Source organism: Genypterus blacodes, unplaced genomic scaffold (genome assembly GCF_046128005.1).
Source record: "Genypterus blacodes isolate CSIRO-AG114 ecotype Tasmania unplaced genomic scaffold, CSIRO-AGI_Gbla_v1 ptg000147l_1, whole genome shotgun sequence".
Classification (NCBI taxonomy): Eukaryota; Metazoa; Chordata; class Actinopteri; order Ophidiiformes; family Ophidiidae; genus Genypterus; species Genypterus blacodes.
The window spans coordinates 930,593-957,567 of NW_027466949.1; the positions used below are offsets into that span (position 1 = coordinate 930,593).

Sequence of the window (26,975 nt, forward strand, 5' to 3'; positions counted from 1 at the left end):
CCACCCCTTGTCCAGTGAGGACATGTCACCCCTGGGCCCTGACAGTCCAGTGGCCTAACCCCGACATAGCGGGTTGTGCGGCCCCAGCTGCTGACTGTCCGTCAAACACCTCCAGAGCAGCATTGGGCCAGGAAGACCATGCTTGTTGCCCCTTTGATCCGGCAAGCTGCAGCTGCTGCTCCACACAGCAGCACTTTGTTCCTCTGTCTCCTCTGCACGCTCTGTCCTACGGCGCAAAAGCCCGGCGAAATCCAGCGCAAAAGGGGAAAGGAGGAAGGAGAAAGACGAGGAAAAAAATGGAAGGGGGGAGGAGGGGGGGCTGTTTCTTCCTCACCCTGCAACACCAACAAGCTCTGACAACGGCAGCGGGGGTTTTTCTTGGCCCCGGCAGAGCTTTCAGGCATTTCTTTTTTTTTTCACGCTTTGCCCTCCCTCTTCTCTTTTAAGAGATATGATAGTTATTGTTCAAATCAGCCAGGGCGACTGGGATGGACCGCGGCCAAGCCTGCCGCAGGCGTCAACACACCTGTATGAAAGAGGCCTTATTGTAGCAACCCCGGCATGGCTAACCTGCCCCAGCTCTACCAGTTTTCTGATCTCAGAAGAGAGGGTGGAATCATCTCCTCTCTCTCTCTCTCTCTCTCTCTCTCTCTTTCTCTCTCAGCCCCCTAATATTTCCCTTCATTAACCCTGCTCTCCTCTGAGGCTGCCACCTTTGCCCTGCGTTGTTATTTTTTGAATTTCGCCACCAGACACTGGGATTAAGGAAGGAGTTGATCTGCGTCTCTCTCTCTCTCTCTCTCTTAACTCTCGTGCTCCCTCCCTCAAGATAACACCTTATTAACGTGCATAGGTGAACTAAAGGTGTTCCCGCGCCTGTTCAGGAGCCGGGGGACTAACAGCTGTGTTTGAAGAGCGTCTGAAAACATCCCGTGTACGTCAGCGGCGGCACCCGTCAAGGCCGCGGCACACGGCGCCGTGACAAGAGGTCAGCAGCGCTAGAAGGTAACGGCATTCCGAAGAGGGTAGGCGCTCACCTTTTGGGTGAGTTGAGGGGCTGCCTGCTTTCATGCAGGGGCAGCGAGAAATAGAACGGAGACATGCTGGCTGACACACACAGACGCACACACACACACACACGTGCACTCACACACATACACAGATACAGTGCATATGCTGGCGTTCAGAGGAGAGGGGAGAGTGAATCCAGCTCTATCATTACTCCAGCCGGCCCATCAGCCCTGCTAAGATGAGCGGGTGTGTGTGCCAGAGATCGCCCACTTCCTCAGTTGTAAAGGGTGGAAGGGTGCCATGAAGACCCCCACGGCCCAGACCTTCTCCTTTTCTCCCACAATGCCAGGCCAGTTGGTCTCTTTTGTGCGGCGCTGTGAGACGTTCAGGTACAATCTCACCTCCTCACGCTCTAATGGTGCCATCACGCAAATATGTGATTTTATAGCCTCACTCTCTCCCTCTATCTTTCCATCTCTCTTCCTTTGTTTCTCCCTCTCTCCTCCTCTGCCTCCCTTTCATTCTCAGCCCTCTTCCTCCTCTGTGCTCGGTAATCGAGCGAGAGGATTCGGCGACCCCCCCCCCCCCCGCCTCTCTCTCCATATTGTCAGATATCAAACAGGGCGGCTTTGCGGATTACCAGGGGAAGCTGATAATGACATGATAGAGGCGTGATATTTCAAACAAAATTGAGTGTCAATTGCCTGCATCGTCTAGGCAACACAAGTGGCAGCGGCGCGGCAGCCAGACAGGAAATAAGGCCGATCTATTTCCTTTGCTTCATATCAAACGTCGCTCCCCTCTCGCTGCTTCAGAAGACTATAATGGGCCCGCTGCAAAGAGAAGAGGGGCCTGCTGAGAGGGGCTGGAACACAACCCGCCTTACGCAACATACATACATGCCGGAACATTTGTGAGCACACACACACACACGCACACACACAACCCGTGTAATAAGAACATGTACTATGCTCCCAAATCTCAAATGCATTTAACAGAGAGAGTGGGAGGGTGCAAAGGAAAGGTGTCCTTATTTTAACCTCTCATACTCACACACACACACACACTGAAAATGTGCAGCAGTTTCAGCAACTAAACCTGGGATGATGTCAGTGAGACCCAGACTGCTGGGGAATACAGAACTGTTTATGAGTGTGTGTGTGTGTGTGTGTGTGTGTGTGTGTGTGTGTGTGTGTGTGTGTGTGTGTATGGTCTAGAGAAGGGATTCTCCCTCCAACTGCGATGTCATCATCTTTTAATCATTGTGTCTGTGGCGTGTGAGTGTGTGTTTCCACCAAATGTGTTTCCAGCGTATTCAGTGACCATGAGAGTCACTGGTCAAATGTACGCGTGCTTCTGAATTCTCTTTTGAATAATTGATTGTAGTTTCAATTGCACATAATCGCTTTGACATACATAAGCCCAAACACAGACACAGACACACACACACTCTCAGACACACACACACACACACACTCTCAGAAGCAGAGTTTAGGGCTGAAAACTCCCCCAGCAGCCGCAGGCCGGGATATAAATAGCAGTTGTTTGTGGAGGGGACTGCTGGCAGACCGGAGGGGGGCTGTGATGTGCCTGGTGGCCTGAAGCGAGGCCCTCTTCCTCTCAGATCATCTGTGTATGTGTGTGTGTGTGTGTGTGTGTGTGTGTACAGCTCGGGCTGGCCTCCTCCTTCATGTGTGACAGCCTGACACACAAACACACACAGCTAATTTCTCTCTGTGACAAAACGAAAAAGCCACATTCAATCCAGCCGACGCAGCAGTTAAGACGACGGCCTCGCATTTCAAGGGGTCACGACCCCGAAGCTCGACGACGTTTCACTTTGGTTTAATTTTAAAGCATTTTTCTGACCTAAAAGCCTCCACAAGGCAGATCTCCAGGGGGCTACACGCAGGGAAATGCCCCCTGTGCCCCCCCTCATCAGAGAGGAAAGGCGTTCGCAGCACCTTCCTCTTCCTCTTCCTCCCAATTGAAACATTATCGTCGGGATAAATATTCATCAGGCAGGAAACAGTGAATCCCTAGATTAGGGCTGATATGCAGCTCTCGCTCTCTCTCTCTCTCTCTCTTTATCCGCGCCTGCATCTCGTTATGCACGTAAGGTATTAGCTAACAGCGGCTAATTCCTCTACCTACCTCTGATGGCTTTATCAAAGTGTGTGTGTGTGTGTGTGTGTGGGGAAAGGGGCTGCACAATTTATTTCTCACTTCCCCCAAATTGCAAATTAGCAGGTTTGATATACAATTTAGGCAACATTCCAATTAAGGTGAAGATTGTTTTTGAAGAGACCCCCCTCCCCTCTCTCTCTCTTCCTCCTTCTTCTTCTTCCTCTGTTTGGCGCCGATTCAGCTGATCTTCACCCATACACACGCTTGAGCTGAGTGTGTGCGCGGCTTAAGACAAACAAAGGCCCGTATTGATTTATAGGGTCTTCCATGATGGGCTTTGACGGCCTGAACCTCAAGGCCACAGGGGGCACACGGCTTCAGGAAAGTACACACCAACACACACACACACATGCACGCACACACATGCCAGGTAGGAGGAGTGTTAGGGATTTGTGTGTCATAGCCACAAACGGCCGTGCTTGCTTTTGACTTAAAGTGAGCAGGTGAGTCACTGGAGCGAAGAGTTGCCTTATTTTGAATGCGACACCTTGTTATATCCAAAACAGTGTGTGAGTGAGTGTGAGAGAGCGAGAGAGAGTGAGTGTGAGAGAGTGGGAGAGAGAGAGAGAGCAACGGAGAAAACAAGCATGCCTAGACAGAGAGAAAATACCTTGTTGAGGTTCACAGAGTTTAAAGAGCTCAGCCAGAAAGAAGGAGCTCCTGTCCTCTCTGGCTCCAACACACACACACACACACACACACACACACACAGCCTAAAGGCCATTCTGTTACACCTTGTCACCTTTGGCCCACTGAGCCCCCTACACCCACCCACCTACGCACCCTCGCCCCACCTTTCAAATACTCACACACATACACAGCATTCAGGCCTCCGAAACACAACATCACAACACACACACACAGAGCCACCATGCTATCTCCCTCAGCAAATAAAACTAATTATTCCAAATCTACTCTGTCAGGTTGTCTGATCCCACAGGGCCTCAAACTAAATCTCTTCCCCCTCTCTCTCTCCCTCTCCCTCTCTCGCTCGCCCGCTCTCAAAGCCCTGTACCAAATGACCTCGGGAGTAAAAAACATAAACAGAGCGACGAGCCATAAAGACGCATAAACCACAGCGGAGGCGGCGGCGGTGGCGGCGGGGAGGCTTTCTCTGTAAAAACACTGAAGGCGGATAAATAGCCGGGGTCGAACCTACGACTTACTCTCCGGAAAAAATGCATGACATCATCGCACGTACGATCCCAGGAGGACTCGCACACCTATTGAGAAGCCTCGTCACCCGGTTTGGCAGCCATGTTAGGCATTAGAGCCCAATAACAGGCCGCTGGAAGCCGGCGGAGAGGAGGAAGCCTTGGTCCCGATGAGCTCTAAAGGCAAATGGAAGCTCATAAACGCAGACTCCACTGTATAGACTTTGCATTTTATCTTTCAGCAGTCTCCCTCCACCGCCTTCTTTATGAGCGGCGGACCCCCTATAACAAGAGGACGGGAGGGGAGACGGGACGGAGGGATGAGAGCGAGGCGGAGGTCGGGAAAGAGAAGAAGAAGGAGAGCGAGGAGAGCGAGGAGGAGAGGAGGAGAGGAGGTGCTGCTCGGGGTCGCAAATCTCCGCCGCTTATTCTAGTGCGTGACACCTTCGCTCGTTTGCGGCTGCTCATTAACAAACAATACTGCTGTGAAATTGGTTTAATGACAAAGTAATAAAATTGCTATTCTGCTCACAGATGGCCCCAGGCACAGGGAGATCTGGCAGGCTTTAGCGTGGCTGCCCGCGTGCATTAAGCTGCTTGTTCATGAAAACAGCATCCCGCTCTCACCAACCTCTCTTTCTTTCCCTCCTTCAACTTCTCTCTCTCTCTCTCACTCAATCTACCTGCAAATGAAATAAATTAACCTACTTTCCTTTCTCTCTCTCTCTCTGGTGTATTTTTCTCTCTCTCTCTCTCTCTCTCTCCCTCCCTCTCCAGTTCTCACCCCGAGTGCAGAAATTACCATCTTAAAATAAGGAGAGGGGGGGGGGGAAAGAGAAGGAGGAGAAGAAGAAGAAGAGGAGGCTCGCCCACGCAAATGCGGCCCGACTTCATTTCAAACGTGGAGCCCTTGTTATTAAACGACCCGCCAATAAAACCAAGCCGTTGAGGAATAAAAGGAGCCAAAAGGAGCAGAGGAGTACAAAGACCTCCCTCCTCCCATCGCTCTCTCCATCTCTCTCTCTCTCTAATGCTCTCTCTCTAATGCCCCTTTCAGCTCTCTCTCTCTCTCTCTCTCTCTCTCTCTCTCTCTCTCTCTCTCTCTCCTTCGCACTTGCTCTTTGCCTCTCTCAGGCTTGGGAGAATTCCACAGCCTTGGCGAGTCTGGAACGGGAAAAACAACGGGGGGAAGAACAAAAAAAAAAAAAGAGAAAAAAAGCGTTTGTATGATCGCCCGGCAGTGCCAGTTTTCTTCAAGCGCCACCTGTTCTTCATAACAACAGAGGTGGGCGCTTTGGCTTCGGCCTGCGACCACGCCGGGTGTCCTCACCGCCCCGTGACCCCGCGTAACCCCGACTCCACTCTCACTCTGGTGCCTTAAAAAAGTAAAGTGGCTCCTGTTAATCTCACCAAGCATTTTGACAGGCGGCTCACACACACACACACACACACACACACACACACACACACACACAGACGCAGATAGTGTGAGTGCGCACATAAACGCGGCGATAAACATTAGCATCAGCTGTTTGAGCCTCCCACAGCTTATCCGGTGTGAGCGCGGAGCAATGTCGTCTCGATTGCACTTGGCGAACAAACACTTCGGGTTCCCCTAACAACTGCCGGATGATAAACAAAAACGCGACGCGCTGCGACGGGGCGTCTGTGCCGCTTTGCTCCGCCAATGATGGAAAATATGTTTTTCCCCAAATGTGTTCCTCCCTCCCGAAACGGATAAAATGGGATTATTATTGCGGCATGGAGGAGGCAGCCAGATCAAATGAACTTAGCGGGTAGGGGGTGATGGTAGGGGGGCTGGCACTTGGGATCTGACAACAGAGTCAATTCTGCTAATTAACTGCCAATTAGCGGTCCCTAAATGAGAGGGATCATGATGCCTGTGTTGGCAGCGCCCAGATAGTCTCTTTCCGTCATTCTCGCACACACACTCACACACACACACACACAGGCAGACACACACGCACGAGCACAGCCTCTCCACACTCAGGCTGTATATTTAGAAAGCCAGGGGCACAAGATGGCCACCGCTGGGACTCCCTGGTTGCAGCCAAAAAAAGGTCTGACATTTCCATCTGGGTCAAAGTTAGATAGATAAACCGGCAACTCCCCCTCCACCCCCCCATGACCGACGTGGACCGGACCACCAGCGGAGAGAGAGAGCGAGAGAGAGTGATGGAGGGAGAGAGAGAGAGAGAGAGAAGAGGGGGCGATGACGAAGGGAAAGGGATGTAAAGTGAGAGTTCAGGGAGGGAAAGCGGACCTCAAACGCCTCTGAGAGAATTTATCAGACTTAAATGCTTATAAAAAATATCGGAGGCGGCTGGAACGGCTTCATAGTTTTATATTACATTTGGAACATATTAGTTATTAGTTTGCGTTTCAGAACGTGCTCGCCCGCCAAACTGCAGGATCATAAAAAAGCATGAAAGCCAGTGTTGCTAAGTGTCTCCTTGGACTCGCAGAGAAGAAGGCTGGAAAATGCTTTTGTAAGCGAGGGAACATTTCTTGGGCTTTGGCGTCCGTTCCTCCTCTTCTTCTCCTTCTCAAACACTCTCAGACATGGACGGGTAACAGCCCTTTACACTTGTGGAGCGGTTTTCAAGTTTGGATCGCGCGGAATCGAGGGAATGAGTGAAGAGAGACGCGAGCTGATCTCTAGCTACCTGCCGGAGGAAATCTGGGCGGAGAAGAAAGAGTCCACGTCCTCTGTCTCTCCCTTTAACTCTGACTTCACAACATTCCTGTCTAACACCATCACTCCGCCGCTGCAAAATACTGCACCTGCACCCTCACGTCATTTTCCATCAAACTCTGCGGCTTTGCTAAAGTCTGCGGGTAAAGTTGATCCCGCTTGGCGAGCAAGAATCGCCCTCCCCGAGACAAAGAGAGCGAAGAAGATTGAGCCGTCTTCGTCCTGTTCGGTGGGCAACGGGCCGCTTGGCGCCATTGCCTGGCGGATATCCTTCCCTTATCATGTGACCTGTGCTCTGACAGGGGGCAAAGGTTGACTCAGATCCGCCCCTGTGTCTTAATAACTCACTCATTGTATTCCTTTCTGCCGCTAATTAGAGCCTCTCCCCTGTGTGTGTGCGTGTGTGTGTGCGTGTGTGTGTGTGTGCGTGTTTTCCCCTCTGGGCTCTAGAGAGGAGGCAGAGAAGTAAAAATAGAGTGTGGCTCAGTGCCCTCTTTATTGTTATTAGTACTCCAGTGGCACAGCAGTCAGTCATCATAGATGCCAAGACCTGACATATTCTCTGTCTGACTCTCTCTCTCTCCCTCCCTCTCTCTCTCTCTCTCTCTCTCTCTCTGTCTCTCTCGCTCTGACCAACTGGCTGCCTGCGAGATGAGGGAATAACGAGGGGACGATTTCCTTCCTTTTTTTAGACGGCGTTTCTCTCACTCATCTGTCATCGGAGTCATCTCTCGGGCCTGTGTAATAACCCTGACGTGCATGCGGTTATGCGTGCGTGCGCGTGTGTGTGTGTGTGTGTGCATTGCAGCGGTGGTAAATAATGGAAGCAGTGTCAGTGTGTGTTTATGGCAGTGAGTGAGGGCACGTCGTGCTGGGTCCGACGCTGAGACATGAAAGGATTCGGTCAGGCCCCATTTAGCCCAGACTGATAGCGGGACAGCAGGAGCTGCTGAGGCAGGCAGCTATAAAGCAGATACTGTAAACTGCTGATCCACCTCCACACACACACACCACACACTCCACACACACTCCTCCACCTCGTAGCTACCCCGGAGTCGCGCTTTGCCGTTTCACCTACTTCACCGTCCCCAGAATACCACGCCTGACACGGCCCTCACCTTTTTCCTGCAATCTTGAACAAATGCTATTAAGGAGCCGGACCGCACCCCGATTCTGTTACCGTGACGCCAGCCGTCTCCGATGTACGCAGAGCAAACACGACGCCGCGCTACCTAATGGTCAACTAATGGTGCCCTCGCACTGTACACACATAACGTCTCCGTGCATCGTGAGAGAGCCGCGTGTCCCATTAGTAATAACATGCGCCTACACACACTTTCACCCACACACAGGACACTATTAACAGAATAATCACACACACACACACCCACCCCCCATCCGCTCAACCCCCCTGCAGCCAGATTGTGGACTTTAACCTTTTTCTTTGTTCCTTATTAACATCAGACAGTTAATGGGCTGTGTGTGTTTGTGTGTGTGTGTGTGTGTGTGTGTGTATGTGTGTATGAACAGGAGAGGCTGCTGGGTAATCATGTCACAAAGTAGACCAGGTGAAGCCTTTCCTGTTTTTTGCTGGTGCTACGGTTTCGCTCTCCACGTACAGGTGAGCTGCAGGTGAACGCAAACGGAGGTGACGGTCGAAGGGGGGGGGAAGGTCGGGGGAGTTTTGATGGGGCGAGAGAGGGAGAGGGGGAGAGAGAGAGAGAGAAGGGAGAGATGCGCTGTCTATTGACGATCACACAGAGCACCCTTGTGCCCTCGCTGGGCTGTGATTGTGCCGTCAGGACAAAGCCCTGATTCAGCACATCCTTCCCCCGAGGGAGAGCGCTGGAAACCAAAGACGGCGGCCATCCCCTCCCTCCAACCCACCCCCCCCACTCATCCTCCGCCTCTCTCTCTCTCTCTCTCTCTCTCTCTCTGGGCCCAGTAACGTGGCAGTGGCCATGCATCAAAGGGAACCGCAGAACAATGCAAGGGGGCCAGCCAGGAATTCGAGGGGCTTTTTAGTTGTTTTACAGGACTTTGGTACAGCGGAGCTCCGTCATATTCCCGGGTGGACCGTCTCAGCAGCCACCGGGGGACAGAGACCAAAGAGAGACTGAGCGGGACCCGACCCAAACCCCGCCCCCCTCTACAAACCCCAGAATGCACCAGAAACGGACCATCAGAGGATCTAAACCTCTGTAATGGCTTTATTTGTGAAAACATCCACACACAGCTCAGTGAGCATCGACGTGCATGCCTGTGTGTGTGTGTGTGTGTGTGTGTGTGCATCATTCTTTGAGACGTCTATATAAAATGGATCCGAGGCGTTTCAGCGCGGCGGCTTGGATTTCACGGCCTGTGAGAACGAAGAAGACTCTCTCCTCAATCTATCTCCGTCTGCTCTCTCTCGCTCTCTTTCATTCCTTCCAGGTTAACAGACTATTTCTGCATTAATCACCATGACACAGGCAAGGCAACTCAATTTTCTGCTCCTGTAGGTAAGGTGCGTGTGGCGTCTCCCCCCCCTAACCAACCCCCCACCCCACCCCGGAAAAAAACGACGGCACGAGGCATGAAACAGGCGAGCGGGGGCTAATCTTTGGTTACCGGTGTAATTGAAATGCTATCCACACTGTAGGGTGCATTAAAGTCTGATAACAGCAGTTCCTGTGGCCAATTTAAGTAGCTTGACTTCCCCCTGGCTTGGAAGGGGGCGAGACATAGACTGGGGGGAGAGAGAGAGAGAGAGAGAGGGAGGGAGAGGGAGGGGAGAGGGAGGGGAGGGTGCTGATAGATAAGGCAGACAAACCCGGGCTAATTCTCCCAGGCATGTTTCTCATTGTGATCCAGGAAAAATGAGGCGAAAAAAAAAAAATGAATCACACGGAACCAAAAAAATCAATTGACCCTCGGGTGGCTTGTCGGGGCTGCGAGTGTGATAAACCTAAAAGCTTCGTTAACGTGGGCCCGCCTGTACCCGGCAGATAGAGCACTTTGTAAATGAACCGGCTTTGATAAATATATTAAGGAAAGCTGCGAATAAAAGGCGCAGACTTGTCATTTGTAAATAGAACCTCCCCCCCACCTTTACCCGCCCCCCCCCCCCCCCCCCCCCCCCGCGCTCGCTAACATCGAATTAGAATGATAAAATGGGGCTCCATATAATTAAGTTTGTGTAAGACCTGAAATCCGTGCAAATACCTTCGCCGCGATTTTGAAAGGAGGCTGTCAGTTCAATTAATCTGAACATCACCCTGAGAATGTACGGAACAAAATTAAGCCGCAGATAAAACCCGGGCTAGTATTTTGATAAGTAATTCCTGTATCATTTCTTTGCTTCTGTGATCATTTTATTTAATCCACCACCCCCAGTTATGTGCTAAGCCATCTACAAAGGCCCGGCTGGCCAGGTCCACCGACTAACCTTAATCCACCGTATAGCCCGAGCCCGAGACGTGGAGGGGGCGGGTGGCGGCTTTTTTTGTGTATGTGTGTGTGTGTGTGTGTGTTGTGGGGGCACCGGCGGCTGTGCTAGGTATGGTTTTGGATGACTTGGTTTGTGTGTGAATGTGTGTGTGAATGGGCTCGCGTATGATCTCTTCCTTTCTACCCTTTTAAAGATATCAAACCGCAAAATAGAAGGGAGACGGGCTGAGGCGGCGGCGAGCGTTTCAGGGGGACGATAACGTTGGGAACATCCTGGTGGTGATGGGTGTTACAATAGTGGCGTTGTATATTAAGCGGTTTGTACAGTTTGGGAGCATTTTAGGGGTCGGGGGGTCTTGACTTACCAGTTGTTTACTTGTAAGATGGTGAGGCCGGTGTCTTGGGCTAGCTGCTTCTTCTGCTCTTCAGAGGGATATGGGTGCTGCAGAGGGAGAGACAGAGAGGGAAATGTACACGTGAGTGACACAGGTTAACACATATTTTCACACACATGCAAGCAACACAAGCCTTTTTATTCCTGTGTGTGTGCGTGTGTTTGTACGTGTGTTCATTATGTTCGCATATTTGTTGCGTTGTGCAACCCAGGACTGCACCTTCCTCTAACCTCTAGCCAACCCAGCCCCTCCCTTTTACGCAGTATAGACATTCACAGCCACCCACACATGAACACATGAGCATGACTGCACATATGCACCCACACCCACACACACACACGCATGCACCCACACAATGCAATACTAAACCTGTCAGAGCTGGCCAAACAAGTTTGTCAAAACTGTCAACTGTGATAATTCTTTTCCGTATTCCCCCTTCCCGCCTACATGAGAGCAACATATAGCAAGCATACATACACCCCACACATATAGCAAGTACACACACACACAACGCCAACATACAAGACGTTCAAGCGGGTCTAACAAAGATACACCGTCGGTTGAGAATCCCTCCGTAAAGCAACAGAACGAGTGGGCGCAGATTTGCAGCGAACGCATTTATCTTTCAGTCAGCGTCTGACACGTCTGTATCCTCTCTTTCACACGCACGCACACACACACACACAGATAGAGCCAAAAGAACAGAGCGTCTACCTCAGCCATGCCAAGATTTTGATTCTTTTTTTTGTACCTGAGAATGTAATTGGGGCGACCTGGGTTGAGATGATACTATTTGTGTCAGGTCCAATCTGCAGAAGACGGGCTGATATAAATGGCAGACCTGGGGGCTGCTGCACTCTCTCTCTCTCTCTCCCCCCCTCCTCTCCCCCCCGGGCCTCTGCTATGAAGCATGACCAAACAACCGTGATCGCTGGTGACAGATGTCTTTAAGGGCCAGATTAAGAGTCGGGGCGCACGCAAACCAAACAAACAAGACTCTATACGTCTCATTCAGCCACCACAGACAGACAGACACACACATACACACACACACGCATACATGCATTCATCCACACGACACCTGCACATCTTGACTCACTGGATTCTTCTTTCTAAAAGCCGGAGTTTAAATCCTCTGTAATTTTCAGGTGGTTTCCACATCGATTTCCCCTCCAGCTAAACACCTTTGACCTCCACAGCTTTGACTTTGTTTTCCTCCCTTTCTTTCTCAACTCTCCTTTCCTCCTCTGCACCCATTTAGAGAGCAAATTTCGTCTCCCCGGCTCGTCTTAATTGAATTCAATTCAACTTGAAATGATAACGCTTGCTGAGGAGAACTATTTCCTCATTGCGGCTGGAATAATTGGTGTAACTGGGGTTTCATATCAGCGGAGGGAAGCGGATTTCTCCTTTCAGGTGGCCGCGCCTGCCGAAATGTAGTCGGCTTTAATTAAAGGAGAGATGAAAAAATGGTTGGAGGAATGTGCTCAATTAATAACAAACAAGGCCCCAGATTGGACAAATAATGAATCCTGTATGCAGAGAGGGATTAATCTGATTTGTACTTGTGTATGTAGTCCCGTTTAATATGCTCAAATCATTAACAAAGGAAAGACGATTATGCTTACATAGAAATACATTTTTTGATTGCCAGGTGCTGACATTTCCTTGGCAAGGCGACACGGAGCAGTTCCTTTGAGTTACGGCACGTAGACTGTATGTATTAACACATGTGTGCGTGTGTGTGTGTGTGTGTGTGTGTGTGCAGGCGTACACGGTGTGCAGAGTGTAGATATGTGTGTCTCCGTTGGCGTGTGGGTGTGTGTTTATGCTCTCCCTTTCTGGACAACAACATGTAACAGGAGTAGACACTCGCTTTCCCTCCCCCTTCCACTCCTGTGCTTCCTTGGCGTTTTCACGTCGGCTATGACCTCGGTCAGATCAAAACACAAGCATACACACACACTCACACACACACACATGCATAGACGGAGCTAAAAGATGATGTGGAATGGAGGTGTGGGGAGAGGAGCAGCCTAGATTGGAAATGGGAGTGGGTCATTTACATTGTATTAAGGCTTCCTCAGCCTCTCCGGCCCAGACCCAGTCATCAATCGCCTACTGTCAGCCGGAGCGCGCTCGGCCTCGGTGATAAATACGCCGGCCAGCGGCACGGCTCGTCCGGCAGCCACGGCGTAATGAATGGTTTGAACAAACAAGAAAGATGTCTCATCAAGGAGAGTGGGGATGTTAAAGCTCCCCTCAAACACAAAACCCCTGAGTAAGGAGATTTACTTTGACCACATAGACACCACACTAAGAAAAATCCTATTTCACCCGGCTCACACCCCTCCCAGCCCAACACACACACACACACACCGGGGACCAAATAAGAAACACATACATATAAACATACACACATGCATGCACGCTGTCACACAAAGTGCCTGCATGGCCCTTTCTCATCCCATCATCATCTGTCTTCCAGTCTCTCTTTCTTTCTTGCCTTTCTTATTGACCCCCCTCCCCTCTTCTCCCCAACACAACACACACACACACACACACACACATACACTTTTTACGGCTGTGACTGAGGGCCACCCACACTTTATGTCGTGGCGGCTTTCCTTAAAGCATGGCGCTCTGAAATCTCAGCTAGAGAAAATGGTGTGTGGTGGCACATACACACACGCACACACACGCACACACACACGCACGGGCCGACATGAGAGCTAGGCCGACATGGTGGGCCTGGCGGTTTCAAGGCTGCAGCAGCCGTGAAATTGGAGAGCGGCTGTTTAGACCTCTGAGTAACCTCTTAACGTTAATTGCCTCAGTAAAAAAAAAAAAATATGACAGTAAATCATCCGATGTGAGAAAAGAATCAGATATTAGAAGAGCGAGCGGGAGATGAGAGATGAAAGGACGGATAAATATTAAACAAAACGCATAAAGTCAGCGCGATAAATCATTCATTCCTGGGCGCTAATGTGTTTCTTCCTGGAGATGTCCTTCTACCCTCGCAAGACAGAATGACATGGTTATTTAATGGATGAAACACAAACGTGCAGCCAGATCAAAGATGGTATTGATAATCTCCCACTGAGCTCGGCCTCCGCTCGATACGTTCAGTTACAAACACCGAGGCCAATATCCTTAAAAGGAGGATTGACCGCAAAACGTAAAACAGCCAGTCTATAAATAATTAGGGGAGAAATGAGCGGCTGGAGTTTGTTGTCCGGGCCCGAGCGCTTGGACGCCGATCGAAACAGCTCTGTTAATTACGCTAAAGCCTGTTAATGGCGTCCTCACACACACACACGCACACAAATGCATGCGAGCAACACAGCCTGATGTGAAAACGCACAAACCTGAACACAAACACATTACACTAGCGCGTACGCACACACAGGTGGATCGTATTCTGCCAGTCATTGAGAATCGAGCCCTGGCGTGTGTGTGCGTGCGTGCGTGCGTTTGTGTGTGTGTGTGTGTGTGTGACTGACTGCTGGCTAAATTACAGGGTGTGAGCTCTCCAATAGTGCTGGATGTAATAGCCCCCGTGGTTGCCTTGCCTGACATTACAAGCTGACGTAGCTTCATCATCCTCAATGCAACCTCCCCTACTACACACACAAACAAACACACAACATAACCACATGCGCTGCTGGACTAAGGCCTCCTCCTCCTCCTCCCATCTATCTCCTCATTCACAGTCCGGCTTTCCATCACGCTCTCGCTCTCCTGACACACATTTGCTGCCGTGGTCAAATCCCGGAGCCGGATCATTATCCCGGGCCATTCCATTCCGACCCCTACCTCCCTGCCCGCCCCCACCCCCTTTTCCCGCTCTCCCCCCCCCACCACCACCAGCCTAACCTCCGGCCCCTTTCCCCGGACCCCCCTCCCCTGTTGATGAATGACATCATCAGTGTGTGACATGAGTTATTGAGCCGGGTCACAAGGTTGCGGCGTCTTGCAAACCCATTCCATGCTAATGACTCCCAGGAAATCACAAGCGCATTGGCTGTTTATCCCTGGGTACCATGGCAACGAAGCCGTTTTGACGACGCCGAACGTTGCGATTCGCCTCCGTTTATTTGCTGCGCGGATATTTACGATATCGTAGCGGCGCAATTCCTTTCTAAGCTTTTCTCTCTTCTGCTCGGAATCTTATTTGTTTTTAATCAAAGCCACTGGAGGATAATAATAATATTCACTGTCAGGAATAATATACAATCAAATATAGGGATGACATTTTAATATGGATTCGGCGTGGAGCCGGGGGGCAAGATTGGCACATTTTAAATATCAACATGCCATTGTTAATAATGTTGCAATTGGCTTTCTCGACAAATGACAATGAGATGAAATGCATATTGGCATTACGCAGAGATCAAACAGATATGACAAATACATCTCGCCGCACTCTTGTGGTTTCCAATGCATCATTACTAAATAAATATCCTTTCAGCGCCCAATTCCTGACAGATTTTGTGCTTTAAAATGGAGGACGGGCTTAATTAACTCTGTCCACAAACGCCAACTAGACTGACAACTGATAATTAATAAAAGATTGTTTTCTTTTGCTGTTTGAAAGATGAAATAGCGTTTGTATTTTGGTATGAATTGCAAAACACACAACCCATAATGACTCGAAATTACACACTGATTTGATCTCACCTTACTTAAACTGTAAAACTGAATAAATATCGGAGTTAAGATGAAATATTTTCACTTTAAGTTTCAGTAAATTCACTTGGTTCAAGTGTCGACCTCTCTTTACGTCGCCCACCTCCATCTTCAGTGGCTTCTCGCGCTCTCTCGCCCTCCTTTTCCATCCCTCTCTCTCTCTCTGTCTGTGTGTGTTTTTGGGTGGGTGGAGGTGGAGGTGGAGGGGCGGGTGGTGTTTGTTTTGTTTCACCGGGAACTAAGCTGCTTCCTGACAACACTCTGAAAACAGGCAAGAATGCCACATGACTCAACCCGGCTGCTCTCCATTGCCCTCTCTCTCTCTCTCACACACACACACACACACAAACACACAGCGAGAAAGAGATACAGCGTGCCAACTTACAAACAGAACTCGGCGGATGTCAGCTCGGTAAAAAAGAAGCCAACCCGCCGCACGCTGGCCCTGCGCGCTAACAGCGAATCAAAACGCGTCTGGATCTGCATTCTCAACATCCCGCTACACACTCCCGCGTCTCCCTCCGACTTCAGACTCCACAGCTTCCACGCTAAGCATAAGGGCTCTCAGCGGACTCCCCTCTGACAGTAACACAGTGATGATTGCAAATACAAGGCAGGCAGGCGAGGGCCCGGGGCATCTATTATGGAGCAAAGGGCCCCCAGTCTGTCTGTCTGTCTCTCTCCTCCCTCTCTCTCTCTCTCTCTCTCTCTCTCTCTTACTGGCTGGGTCGGTTGGCAGCGCATCAGTGCTACTACTGCTATATCGCTGCCATGGCCCCCGCAACAATCGCTGGTCGGGAACTCCTGAAGCCGGGGCTCCTGGAGCTCGGCCAGCAGCCTGTTTGCTTTACACCATTAATTCATGTTCACTGGAGATGTGCGGTGTCGAGGTTGTGGAGAAGCTCTACGGCGTAGCTGCTCTGCTCGCCTGCCAAAGAAGCTACAGCAACAGGGAAAAAAGAGGAGGGGGGTGAGAAAAACGGGAGGGAGGGATGAAAGGAGGGAGGAGGGTGAGGGAGAGGTGAGGAAGGAGCCCCGGAGGATATGAGAGATATAGGCATCTGATTGTACCAAGCTCCGTGAGGCTAAATAGCAATCACTCCCACACAATCCCAATGCACCTCCAGACTCCGCCGATCCACCAATGGAGGGAGAGAAATGTTTTCGGGGCGCATTTTCCATACGCTATCGTGCATAATGAAACGATCACACATCGGTTTGATCCGACGTAAAACAAGGCGGAGGAATTCGTTATCAACTCAGGAATCAGCAGAACGATGATCAACCGCACTCAACTCATAGATCTTTTGGACTTTGCCAGCAGTTGTCTGCATACTGTGTGTGAGTGTGTGTGTGTGTGTGTGTGGGCGTGCATGTGTGTGTGTGTGTGTGTATATGCTTTGTGTTGCAGGTCTCATTTGTGGCCTGCAGCCATAGAGATGTGCCTATTTAATTGTCAGATCGAGTTCATGGCTTCTTTTTCCACCACACGGCTACCCCGCCGCTTTCAAGAGGAGGAATACGATCCCTTCATCCTTACAGTGGGGGGGCTGGTCTCTCCCTCTCTCTCTCCCTCTCTCTCTCCCGCCATACTCGGCCGGCCCCAGCAGCTATCCCTCTTCTGACTACACGCTAACCCGTCTGGCCCACGTCTCGTCTCGTCTCGTCTCCTCTTCACTCCACCTCTCCTCTCTCCCTCGTTCAAAGTTTCCGCTCCAGCTCTAAGCCGGGGGTCCTAGAGGGCAGGAATTTGGCCTGCTTTTTCCAAGACCGGTCTTTCTGGGCTTCGTTGTGGTAACTGCCCGCTCGGAGGCACCCGGCTCGACTCTGCAGCTCGCACCGACGTCGACGCTGAAGCCACACTCGCTCCTCTTCACCTCCACATCTACCGGGTCGGGCCTTTCATTCCCGTTCACCTCCAATAAGCAAATGAAGTTAATTCCTTTAAACTTTACCGCAAATAACTCCCTGGAATAAGCCTCCCATGGCTGTTAGGGAGTGTGAGGTAATTGCCGTCTTCCCCTTTTGCGAGGGACTTTTAGGGTCTATAAGCACATCATTAGAGGCATGGTGGGCCAGTCAAAGCAGGAGACCCGCCCCCTAATATCCCCACCACTTGTCACTGCTGCCCGTCATAAAGTCATCGGCCGAGCGGAGCCTCTAATGACAAAGCAACAAGGTGATATCTCTCCAAAAAATACACTACATTGTCTCCAAGGAACAACTCTGGATATTTACAAAACTCTATCCAGACAGCGTGAAGTTTACGTCTCCCCTTTAGGCTCTTAAGGACCTGCTGGGACTAGGGAGTGTCAGAGACCGGAGCACTTACACCAGCCGGAGACTTGTTGATAAAAGTCTGTTGGGGGAGAAGGACTTAACATTAACATACAGGGTCTCTCTCTCTCTGTGCGCTTATCCACTTTCTCCATTGTGTTCCTTTCACATTGTTTAACTTCCCCGAGTCAAAAGTAAAGTGGGCCCGATCCCCAATTGAAACAGAAACAGATTAATTTGTGGATAGATGGACAGAAAGAAAGAGAAGGAGAAAGAGAAAGAGAGAAGGGGAGGGAGGGAGGGAGGGAGGGAGTGTTCCCTCTTCAAACAGAAGCTTCTGAGAGTTTCCACTTGACGGTTCCCCCCTTTCATTGTGCATTAGCTTAATGAGCATAAGTATTCAAATACACAAACGGGATCTCTCTCTTAGCTCTCTCTCTCTTAGCTCTCTCTCTCTCTTTCTTTCTCTCTCTCTCTCTCTCTCTCTCTCTCTCTCTCTCTCTCTCTCTCTCTCTTTTCGTCTCTACCTCTGTCTCTTTAAGACTTCGCATTCTCCAGAGAAAGGCCGGCACGTTTCTAATAGCCGGCCTCGGGACACGACAACAAGAGAATAACCACTTACAGAGGACAAACAAGAACTCACCCCCCTCCTCCTCACCCTCACCCCCCCGGGGCCAACTATGGAATGTCAAGCCAATTTGGAAGATATCGTCGAGCATTTGTAATGTCGATTTTTTTTTTGTATATGTATGTGTGTCTGTGTGTGTGTGTGTGTGTGTGTGTGTGTGTGTGTGTTTTCGGGTCAAAAATCAAAGGCAAACATGGTGGGTAACATTTGTCCATTACAGTGTAGACAGGAACACACACCCCCTCCCCTCCCCTTCGCCCTCCACAAAACAGCTGCAGGGGACACTTCCTGTTTGCTAATGATGCTAAATGTGTTCAAGTCAACCATGTAAAATTTTCGCTCCCCTTTGAATGGACAGCTGGGGTGGAAAGACAGTTCCTCCCCTCTCATCTCCTTCCCTCCACTTCCTTCTGTCGTCTCCTCTCCTCGCCGCCCGCTGAGAGAAGCTCTCAGGCCGCTGCCGTGACAGACGTGACGCCGACGATCGCGTCCGCGGTCTGGCGGCAACCATGGGCGCATTCATCGGAAGATCACAGGTTCCTCCGTGGAACAAAGCCAGCCGAGCTACGATCAGTCACCACCTCCCCGTCCCTACCTGTTGTGTCTGTTCTGTTTGGGGCGAATACCATTTCTGCCGCTCAGAAATGCACGCTCCTTTCATCTGCGGGGTGTGCGAGTGGAGGAGATATGTCCTGTCATTGCTCAACGCCCAGGGGCGGCCAGGGCCTCGCGCCGACTGACAAACGCCCTCGAGATCTTTCGCTTTTCTTAATGTTCCGCAAAAAGGACGAGGCGGCATGTGAAGGGAAGTTAAAATGCCTTTGTGAAGTGCCGAGAGGACAGGAGAGGAGATAAGAGAAGAGAAGAGAAGAGAAAAAAAGAAAAGAGAAGAGAAGAGAAGAGAAGAGAAGAGAAGAGAAGAGAAGGGAAGAGGAATACAGCTTTTAGACCTGGTTAATAGCAGTCAATCTTTAAGTGCATTCTTCCATCCCTCTCTCTCTCTCTCTCTCTCTCTCTCTCTCTCTCTCCCTCTCTCTCTCTGTCCTTGTAGTGCTCTTAGGCTCAATCTTGCCCGGGGGCCGAGGTGACCTTTGACCCCGGCCGGCCTGCCTTGCTACAGCCCGCTCGTTTGTTAGGGGCTTTATCCACTGACAAAGCAGGCAGGAAGTTGGCAGCCACCCAGCGTCCCCACGGGAGGATGACCATCAGCTAGCTCAGCTTACCGCTTATTACAGGATGGCGGCGAGCGTGTGTGTTTCTGCCTGTGCGCGCGCACGTGTGTGTGTGTGTGTGTGTGCGCGTGTGCTCTCGCATAAACCGCATGCCCTGTTTATAAAAATGCCAGTGTGTGTGTGCATGGGTGCGACTGCAGGCATGTTAGCTTTGGCTGCGTGTGTGTTTGCACGTATGCGTGTGTGTGTGTGTGTGTGAGTGTGTGTGTGTGTTAGGGTTGACCTTTTTTTTCATGGTTGGCAATTTTTTATTTTTTTTACCAGGCTAGCTAATGATACGCAAAGAATAAGCCTGGAAGCTACGAACGTCCCCGTCTCCAGCTAACCCGATCAGCTACGCATGTTAGCGACAATCAGGCAACCTTCCAGCCGCTGGACTCCAGGGACCCCAGCACACTCCACTCTCTCCCTCTCTCTCTCTCTCCTCTCTCCTCTTCCCTCCTTCACTCCTCCTCCTCCTCCTCCTCTCTGCAGCCTGCTCGTCAGAGCGCTCAGAGCAGCTCACTAAAACATTATATCATAAGACACTCCAGTTTCACTCTCGGCACTCCATAAAAGTCAGGTAATTCATACTTCATTTATATACCTTCCCATTAATAAAGCTGATGAACTTTTACTCCTTAAATCTAATGGGCCATTTTGCAGAGAGACTGCCAGTGCTCGCCGCTCTCCCTCTCCCTCTCTCCTTCCTTCCTTCCTCCCTCACGTACGTTCTCTCTTTTATGGGTGAAGAGAGAAAAAGAGGAAGATTTGAGAGAGTTTGGAGGCTTTTGACCGACCTCTGCCACGGACAAGCGGCGACACGTACCGTATGCTGAATTTGTTGCATCTCTCTCTCACTCTCTCTCTCTCTACCTCTCCCTATCTGGGTGCAATGGCGGGTCACTGACCTCCGGACCTGGAGCGAGGCACGATGGCTCCCCCGGCCTTTTCGGAGGCTGTTGACAAGCGTCTGTGTTCTTTTCAACAACTCGTTGAGCCACCGCCCCCCCGCCACCACCGCCGCCGCCACCCCTTCCCTTCTCAGGAATGTAACACAACCACTCACTGAGGTAACCCAAGCCCCTCCCCTCTCACATCCTCCATTTACAGAGAGAGAGAGAGAGAGAGAGAGAGAGAGAGAGAGAGAGAGAGAGAGAGAGAGAGAGAGAGAGAGAGAGAGAGAGAGAGAGAGCAGGACCAACTGGGGGTGTTAGACAGCTGTTGTTGTTTCATCTTCCTGTCCCCCCCACCCCCCCTCGCCTCTCCCCAGCCCGTCTCCCCCCGTCTAACTCTTGCTCCCCCTCTCCGTTTCTCTTCCTCTCTTTAGATTTGCTCCGAGCCCACTGCCTGCGGAATAATTAATGATGCAATTGAGCCGAGTGAGAGGACTCTGACCAGCAGGGGCCGTCCCTGAATGCCCGGGTAGCCGTTTTTTATGGAGGGACCGGAAAATAGAGAGAGAGAGAGAAAGAAAGAGAGAGAGAGAAGCGAAGGGATGAGAGAAAGGCGTGAAGGGAACAGATAGGCAGAGGAAGACGGAGACATAAAACAGTCAGACGGTGAGAGAGAGAGAGAGATTGTTAATAGTCTATTCTGCCAGATCGCCTTCGCCCGCTCTTCCTCTGTGTTTTCGACCCCTCCAGTCTAATCCTCCGTCCCCCATCCCCCCTCTTCTCTCCTCCGTCCTGATGGCGGGATCGGGGGGCCTGACCTGTCTGGTGATTGATGGTAATGTCTCAGGAAGTCATTTTCCCCGACAGTGCCCCGCCGCCTTTCACCAGGCCCAGTGCAGAGGTGAGTCCATCACATGGACGCCTTTTAACTCTTTGCTCGCTCTCTCGCCTCCTCCCGCCCCCCCCCCCCCCCCCCCCCCCCCCCCCCCTTGGCCTTTCTAACCCTTGTCTACATCACTGGCTCACATCCCCAGCGTCCATATGAGTGCATCCCATACTGGTGAGGATAAGGAAGTTAGTCCCGGTACAAAACGTATCGCTTAAAGCTTTAAAATGATTATTCTGGGCTGGCACAAACAAGGGCACCTTCACAAACCAACACTGGCCATCTTGAAGTGCATCTGCCAAGTGGCCCCTAATTCAGGTTGCTGGGGATGGATCCCCATGACTCCATTACTGTCAGCGCTTACCACCTCCATTATGGCAATTAGGACATGGTTCCCAACACTAGGAATGCTGTGCTATGCTGTGGAATTGCTAACATCTGCCGCGTCTCCGCTCCATGTGTCGGAGAGGAGTTGTCTTTTCTTAAGCACACATCTTTTTTACAGTCACATTCTCTCCTCGCTTGCCTCTCTTCCTCCCCCTCCTTCCCTACCCGCTTCTTCAACAGCGCGCTCTGCATTTATTTTCTTAATTCGACTCAAACTGTGCCTTAAAGAGATCCCTCTCTGTTTGAGTCCAAATAACCTAAAATGATCCGTGAAGAGCCTCGCGGTTCCCATTTTCAATAGGCTTCATTAGTTTTTAATATCTAGCCAAGGAGAGGAGAGGAAAATGGCATGGAGATAATCAATGGAAAGGGGCTGGGAGCCTATTAATCTCCCCCAAAGGATTGTGGGTTAATACACGCTCTTGCATAGGCAAACATGGCTGTGTGGTGAACACATCTGTCTGCCTGGATGGGCTACTTAATGAAACATCCAGCGTTTGGCTGCCGAGATGGATGTCGTTCCCCGGGTGAAAAATGAGTGCTCTCTCTGGCTACGCTGAGGCAGAGATACACATGATAGGGCTCCATTCAACTCACTGGAGACCTGACTGTGTCCCCATGTGAGCTCCGCCTGAACAATGAGGGCGCAAGGCAGGACAGGCAACGCATGACCACCAGAGCAAGTCTTCATGGAGATCATATCAGGGAATCCTAATGTGAACAAGGGTCTGAGTGATCTGGGAACGAAACAGTGGAAGAGGAGCTGTACAGTGGATAGATAAAGAAGTACACGGCGCAGTCTGATCCACCTGGGAGAGATAAGCGGGGTCAATGTGATTGAGTGAGAGTGCTCACGTTTGCGTGTGTCTGAAAGTGTGCGAAAACGCGCCGCAGCGGGCACAGATTATAAGTGCGCATGCTTTCATATGCGTCTGCTGCCAGCGCATGTGTGTATTTGTGTATTCTGACAGTGTCTGGAGTGACCCCTGGTCAGGGAGTCCTGTAACAGGAGCTCACCTCCGGTTCCACAAGCTCTCATCTCAGTGTGCTAAACAGCCACCTGAAGACAGGATTAGCTATTGTGACCCAGCCCCAGAGGTAACCGAGATACACCTCCGGGGACAGACATGAAACACACACTGTCACGTGTAGCAGGGACACGGCCAGGTGGGGAGAGATAGACAGAGGGAGATAAAGGCTGAAAAAAAGAGAAAGAAAAACGCTGTGAAATAAACGGGTCCAGGCTGGGGGACAGGTGGTGGTGGCGGCGGCGGGGATTGTGAGACGCGCAAACAGGACACCTATAAGAGGATGAATGGAAGGAGGTTACAGTGTAAATGTCGAGCCAGCTAAGCCCAAAGTGTCAGCGGTGTTTGTTGTCGTGTCGCGAAAACAAAGAACGGCAGCATAAGAGGATTGTGGGGCCTCAAACCTGAAAAAAAAAAGCCTTTGGGTGGCTGAGATTTGTGCCTGTATGGAAATTGATGCCTGTCATCCTGTCTTTGACTCATCCCTGACAGCATGTGTGCTTCTGCGTGTGTGTGTGTGTATATGCACATACGAGCGTGCGTGCTGTGCTGTGACAAATGAGCACTTCTTAATTTGCCACTGATTATGCGGGCTGCGGGTGCCCTAAACCCCTTTGAACTTGTAATTGCCCCTGGTTTCAGTAATGAACATTAAGGAGGAATCAGAAAAGTGTGGCTAATTGCACATTTGCCCCCCTTTTTCATTTCTTCATCTTCACGCTGGATGAGAAAGAGGAAAAGGAGGAGCAGGCGGCGTCAGTAGGAGGATGAGGCTCGGCGTCAGGAGGCGTACATCGCTGTTGTCGCCGTCTTTATCTAAATAATTGTACAAGCTGGTTTATAGGCTTTAGAGAGGTGCTTTGTGTGTCAGTCGCTGCAGCCCCGGGGATACACGGGGGGACTAGCTTTCATCACGATCAATATTCAGAGAGATTCGCCGAGGTCTGCTCTGCTTAGATTTGGATTTCTTTCTTTCTTTTTATTTGATTTGCTTCTCTTCTATCTGTTTTTTATCAGCAGGTGGCACGGCTATTTTTAAACCACAGCCTGCTGCTATCAACCCGCACCTCTGTGTAGCCTTACATGATCCTGCGGCCGCTATGAAATGGAGAGCTCCGAGGTGAACGTGGTCGACTATATGCGGATAGCAGACACGAGATATATATAAATATATATATATGCCTGGCAGAACTGGCTTGAGCCGCGGTGCATGCTGGGTAAATGGCTGAGGCGCAGGGAGCGGCGTCCGCTGAGGCTAGTCGGAGGAGAAAGTGTTTGGGAAAAGCAGCAACAAATTGACCTGCTCTGCTCGGGCCTTTGATGTGGACTGCCGCTCTGTTAAGAAGACAGCCCCGATGCTCCGAAACAAGAGGGGAGGGGGAGAGGGAGAGGATATCAATGGAGAAAAATGAAAAGGTGAGGAAGTGGGGGAGGCGGGGGACCGCGGGGGGAGAGAGGAGGAGAGGTGAGAACAAGAGGCATGGCTGCCAGTTATAAGGACCCCACTGTGCAGGAATCCCACCGCCTGCCCCTGGAGTGAATGCTGGGCAAAACAAAAGCACGCATTTGAGAGAAGAGCAAAGGGAAGGGAGGAGAGAAAAATCACACAAAATGGCTGGAGTGGGATTTGGTGCAGCCAGGGTCCCATGACAAACCAAACAGTGCAACACGAGGTCTGTTTTTGATTTCAACTCCTCCATCCCTCAACCTTTTCCCTTCCCTTCCCTCCCTCCTTTAAGCCTGATTTGCTCGTTTCCACGCTCGCGCTATTCTCCCCCCCTCCCCCCCGTTTTTTTTTGCATTTTCCTCCCTTTGGTGTGAGATGAATATCAAAGCGATGGCGGGGCAGCTCGGAGCCCCTGCAGCAGAATCTCATTGGCCTCCATGGTCGCAAGCGTGCAGCAGCCACCGTTCAGGCAGCTCCAGCCACAACCTCACAATCAACCGCGGGCGGGATAAGGAGCCGGCGAGGGGAGGTGGGGGGAATTTAAGGAAACTAGCTCGGAGATGTGAAACCAGAATCCCCTTATATACTCTGTTATGAGTAAGATAACCTCAAAAGAGTCCACATCGGCTTCCACCATCTTAACAGCCCTCTGCTTTTCCACCGGGTCGCATGTACGCCGGCTCACCGTGTCCCTCGGGCGTACATGACGCCATCACAACCCCGTTTCCCAAAGAGTCGCGGCTTGGTTGCTACTCGCCAACGCCTCCATGTTATGACTACGGCAACACCGGGTGACACCGAGGGGCGAGTGAGACGTTACAGCCCCCCTGCTCCTTCTCTCTCTCTCTGTGAGTTTATAAATCTCACTGCCCTCCACAGGCCTCAACTCTGTTCCGGTCAGGGAACGTGCAGTCACCTCTGTAGGGGCCGCTCTAGCTCCCGCTGCGCACTCGCTCTTCCGTGAGGGACGACGCCCCTGCGAGTAACAACCCCCTGATTCAAAGAAACGCACGTCACATCGCCCCTTTGTTTCCCTTCCTTGTTGTCTTACTGGAGAACATGTTGCAGGTTGCTCTTTTCTATTTTTTGGCGAGCGCTGTGTACTTTCACGCGGCTTAATCACCTCTATGCAGCGGGAACGCAGCGTAAACAGTCCCTGAGCGAACGCGCTAATTTCTGCTACTTCATTAAACAACCTGCATTAAGATGCAAACAGCAGCGATGGAAATAACAGAGAGGGAGGGGAGAAAGGGAGGGACCAGGAGATGGAGGGAGGAGAAGTGTGTGTGTGTGTGTGTGTGCGTGTGCGAGTGTGTTTACACATATGCAATAACACAACACTTATCGAGGGAGTAAACATGGCGCCTATGGGAATAAAGAAAGAAAATCAGCAAACATGGCTGCTCTTTTCACGAGCACACACACACAAATAAACACACACACACACACACACCATGGAGTACATGCGAGGTCCATGAATTCAGCGTGAGGTCAGTTGGCTTCTAAGTGGAACTATGACAGATCTGGTTTAGAGGCCAAAGTGTAAAGGTGCGATGTGATTTATGCTCATACGTTCTGATGCCAAGTTAAACCTCTAGAAGCAGGAAGCTCGGCGCAAACGCTTTGTTGCCCAGACAGTCGGGACATACACACACACACACACACACACACACACACACACGCTGCTTCTAAACTTTCACTCATTCTCATCCTCGCTCTCCTCTTGCATTAAAAAGCTTCTCATTGAAGCTCATTAAGGTTAATTTGTTAAATGAGTTCCTACAGGGCAGATGAGACCCTCGCAATAAATACGGAATTTCTCAAGTGTGTGTGTGTATGTGTGTGCTTCCCTGTCAGGCCTTGTCTGTGGCGTCCAGGCCCGGGGAAGAACAGATGGCAGACTGAAGCGGCTTGTGTGTGTGTGTGTGTGTGTTTTGCGGGGTCGCTGAGCAGCCAGCGCTACAACACTTTGTCAGACAAAAGCTGGACTCGGCGGCCGACATCAATGACTTTCAACAAGTCCCAGTGCTAAACTTCGCCAACTATCCCATCATGTTGTCACTAACGTGTGTTTTGTAAACACACACAAAGCGGCGGCTATCGTGACAAAAAACCAAACGTGATGACTCTTTCTCCTGTGTCTCCCCCACTGATCAGTCACACACTCACACACACACACACGGGCAGCGGCAGTGAACCGCACTGTCGCTCGGGTTGCTACGGGTGACTGGACAGCTGACTTTTGGGCTCCTAGGCAAACGAGCACATGACAGATTAGTGTGTGGGCCTCCTCCAGGCTTCCACCTCAGTGACCCTTAGGAGCCCCCTCTTTACCCCTAAACCCCCCCTCCTCCCCTCCTCCCTCGCACTCCTTTTGTCTCCGCCCTCTTTACTCAAACTCACAAAACAGCCTGAAGAGTTGAAAGGCAAACAGCTTAGCATTGTGCATCACAGAACCGCAGGCCAAGTTGTCGTTTGCACTAATTCTGACTTTGAAAATGCCAGAAAACTACATCTTCATTCATACGTTTGGAATGTAAAACGTGACTAAAAACGAAATCTAAAAAAAAAAACAAATTTTCCACATATGCTGGGAGAAAAAAAACAAACCCAGAGCGAATATGGAACGAA

At 50.8% G+C, this 26,975-nt stretch overlaps 1 protein-coding gene across 8 annotated transcripts in view; it reads right to left on the reverse strand.

Annotated features, from left to right (window-relative positions):
* meis2a (Meis homeobox 2a) overlaps positions 1-26,975 on the reverse strand; it is a 78,001-nt gene that overhangs the window by 13,205 nt on the left and 37,821 nt on the right. For all 8 annotated transcript variants that reach the window (XM_076165612.1, XM_076165615.1, XM_076165611.1 and 5 more), the window contains exon 9: positions 10,863-10,939. In XM_076165612.1, coding sequence (XP_076021727.1) covers positions 10,863-10,939 — 77 coding nt within the window. The remainder of the gene's footprint in view (positions 1-10,862; positions 10,940-26,975) is intronic.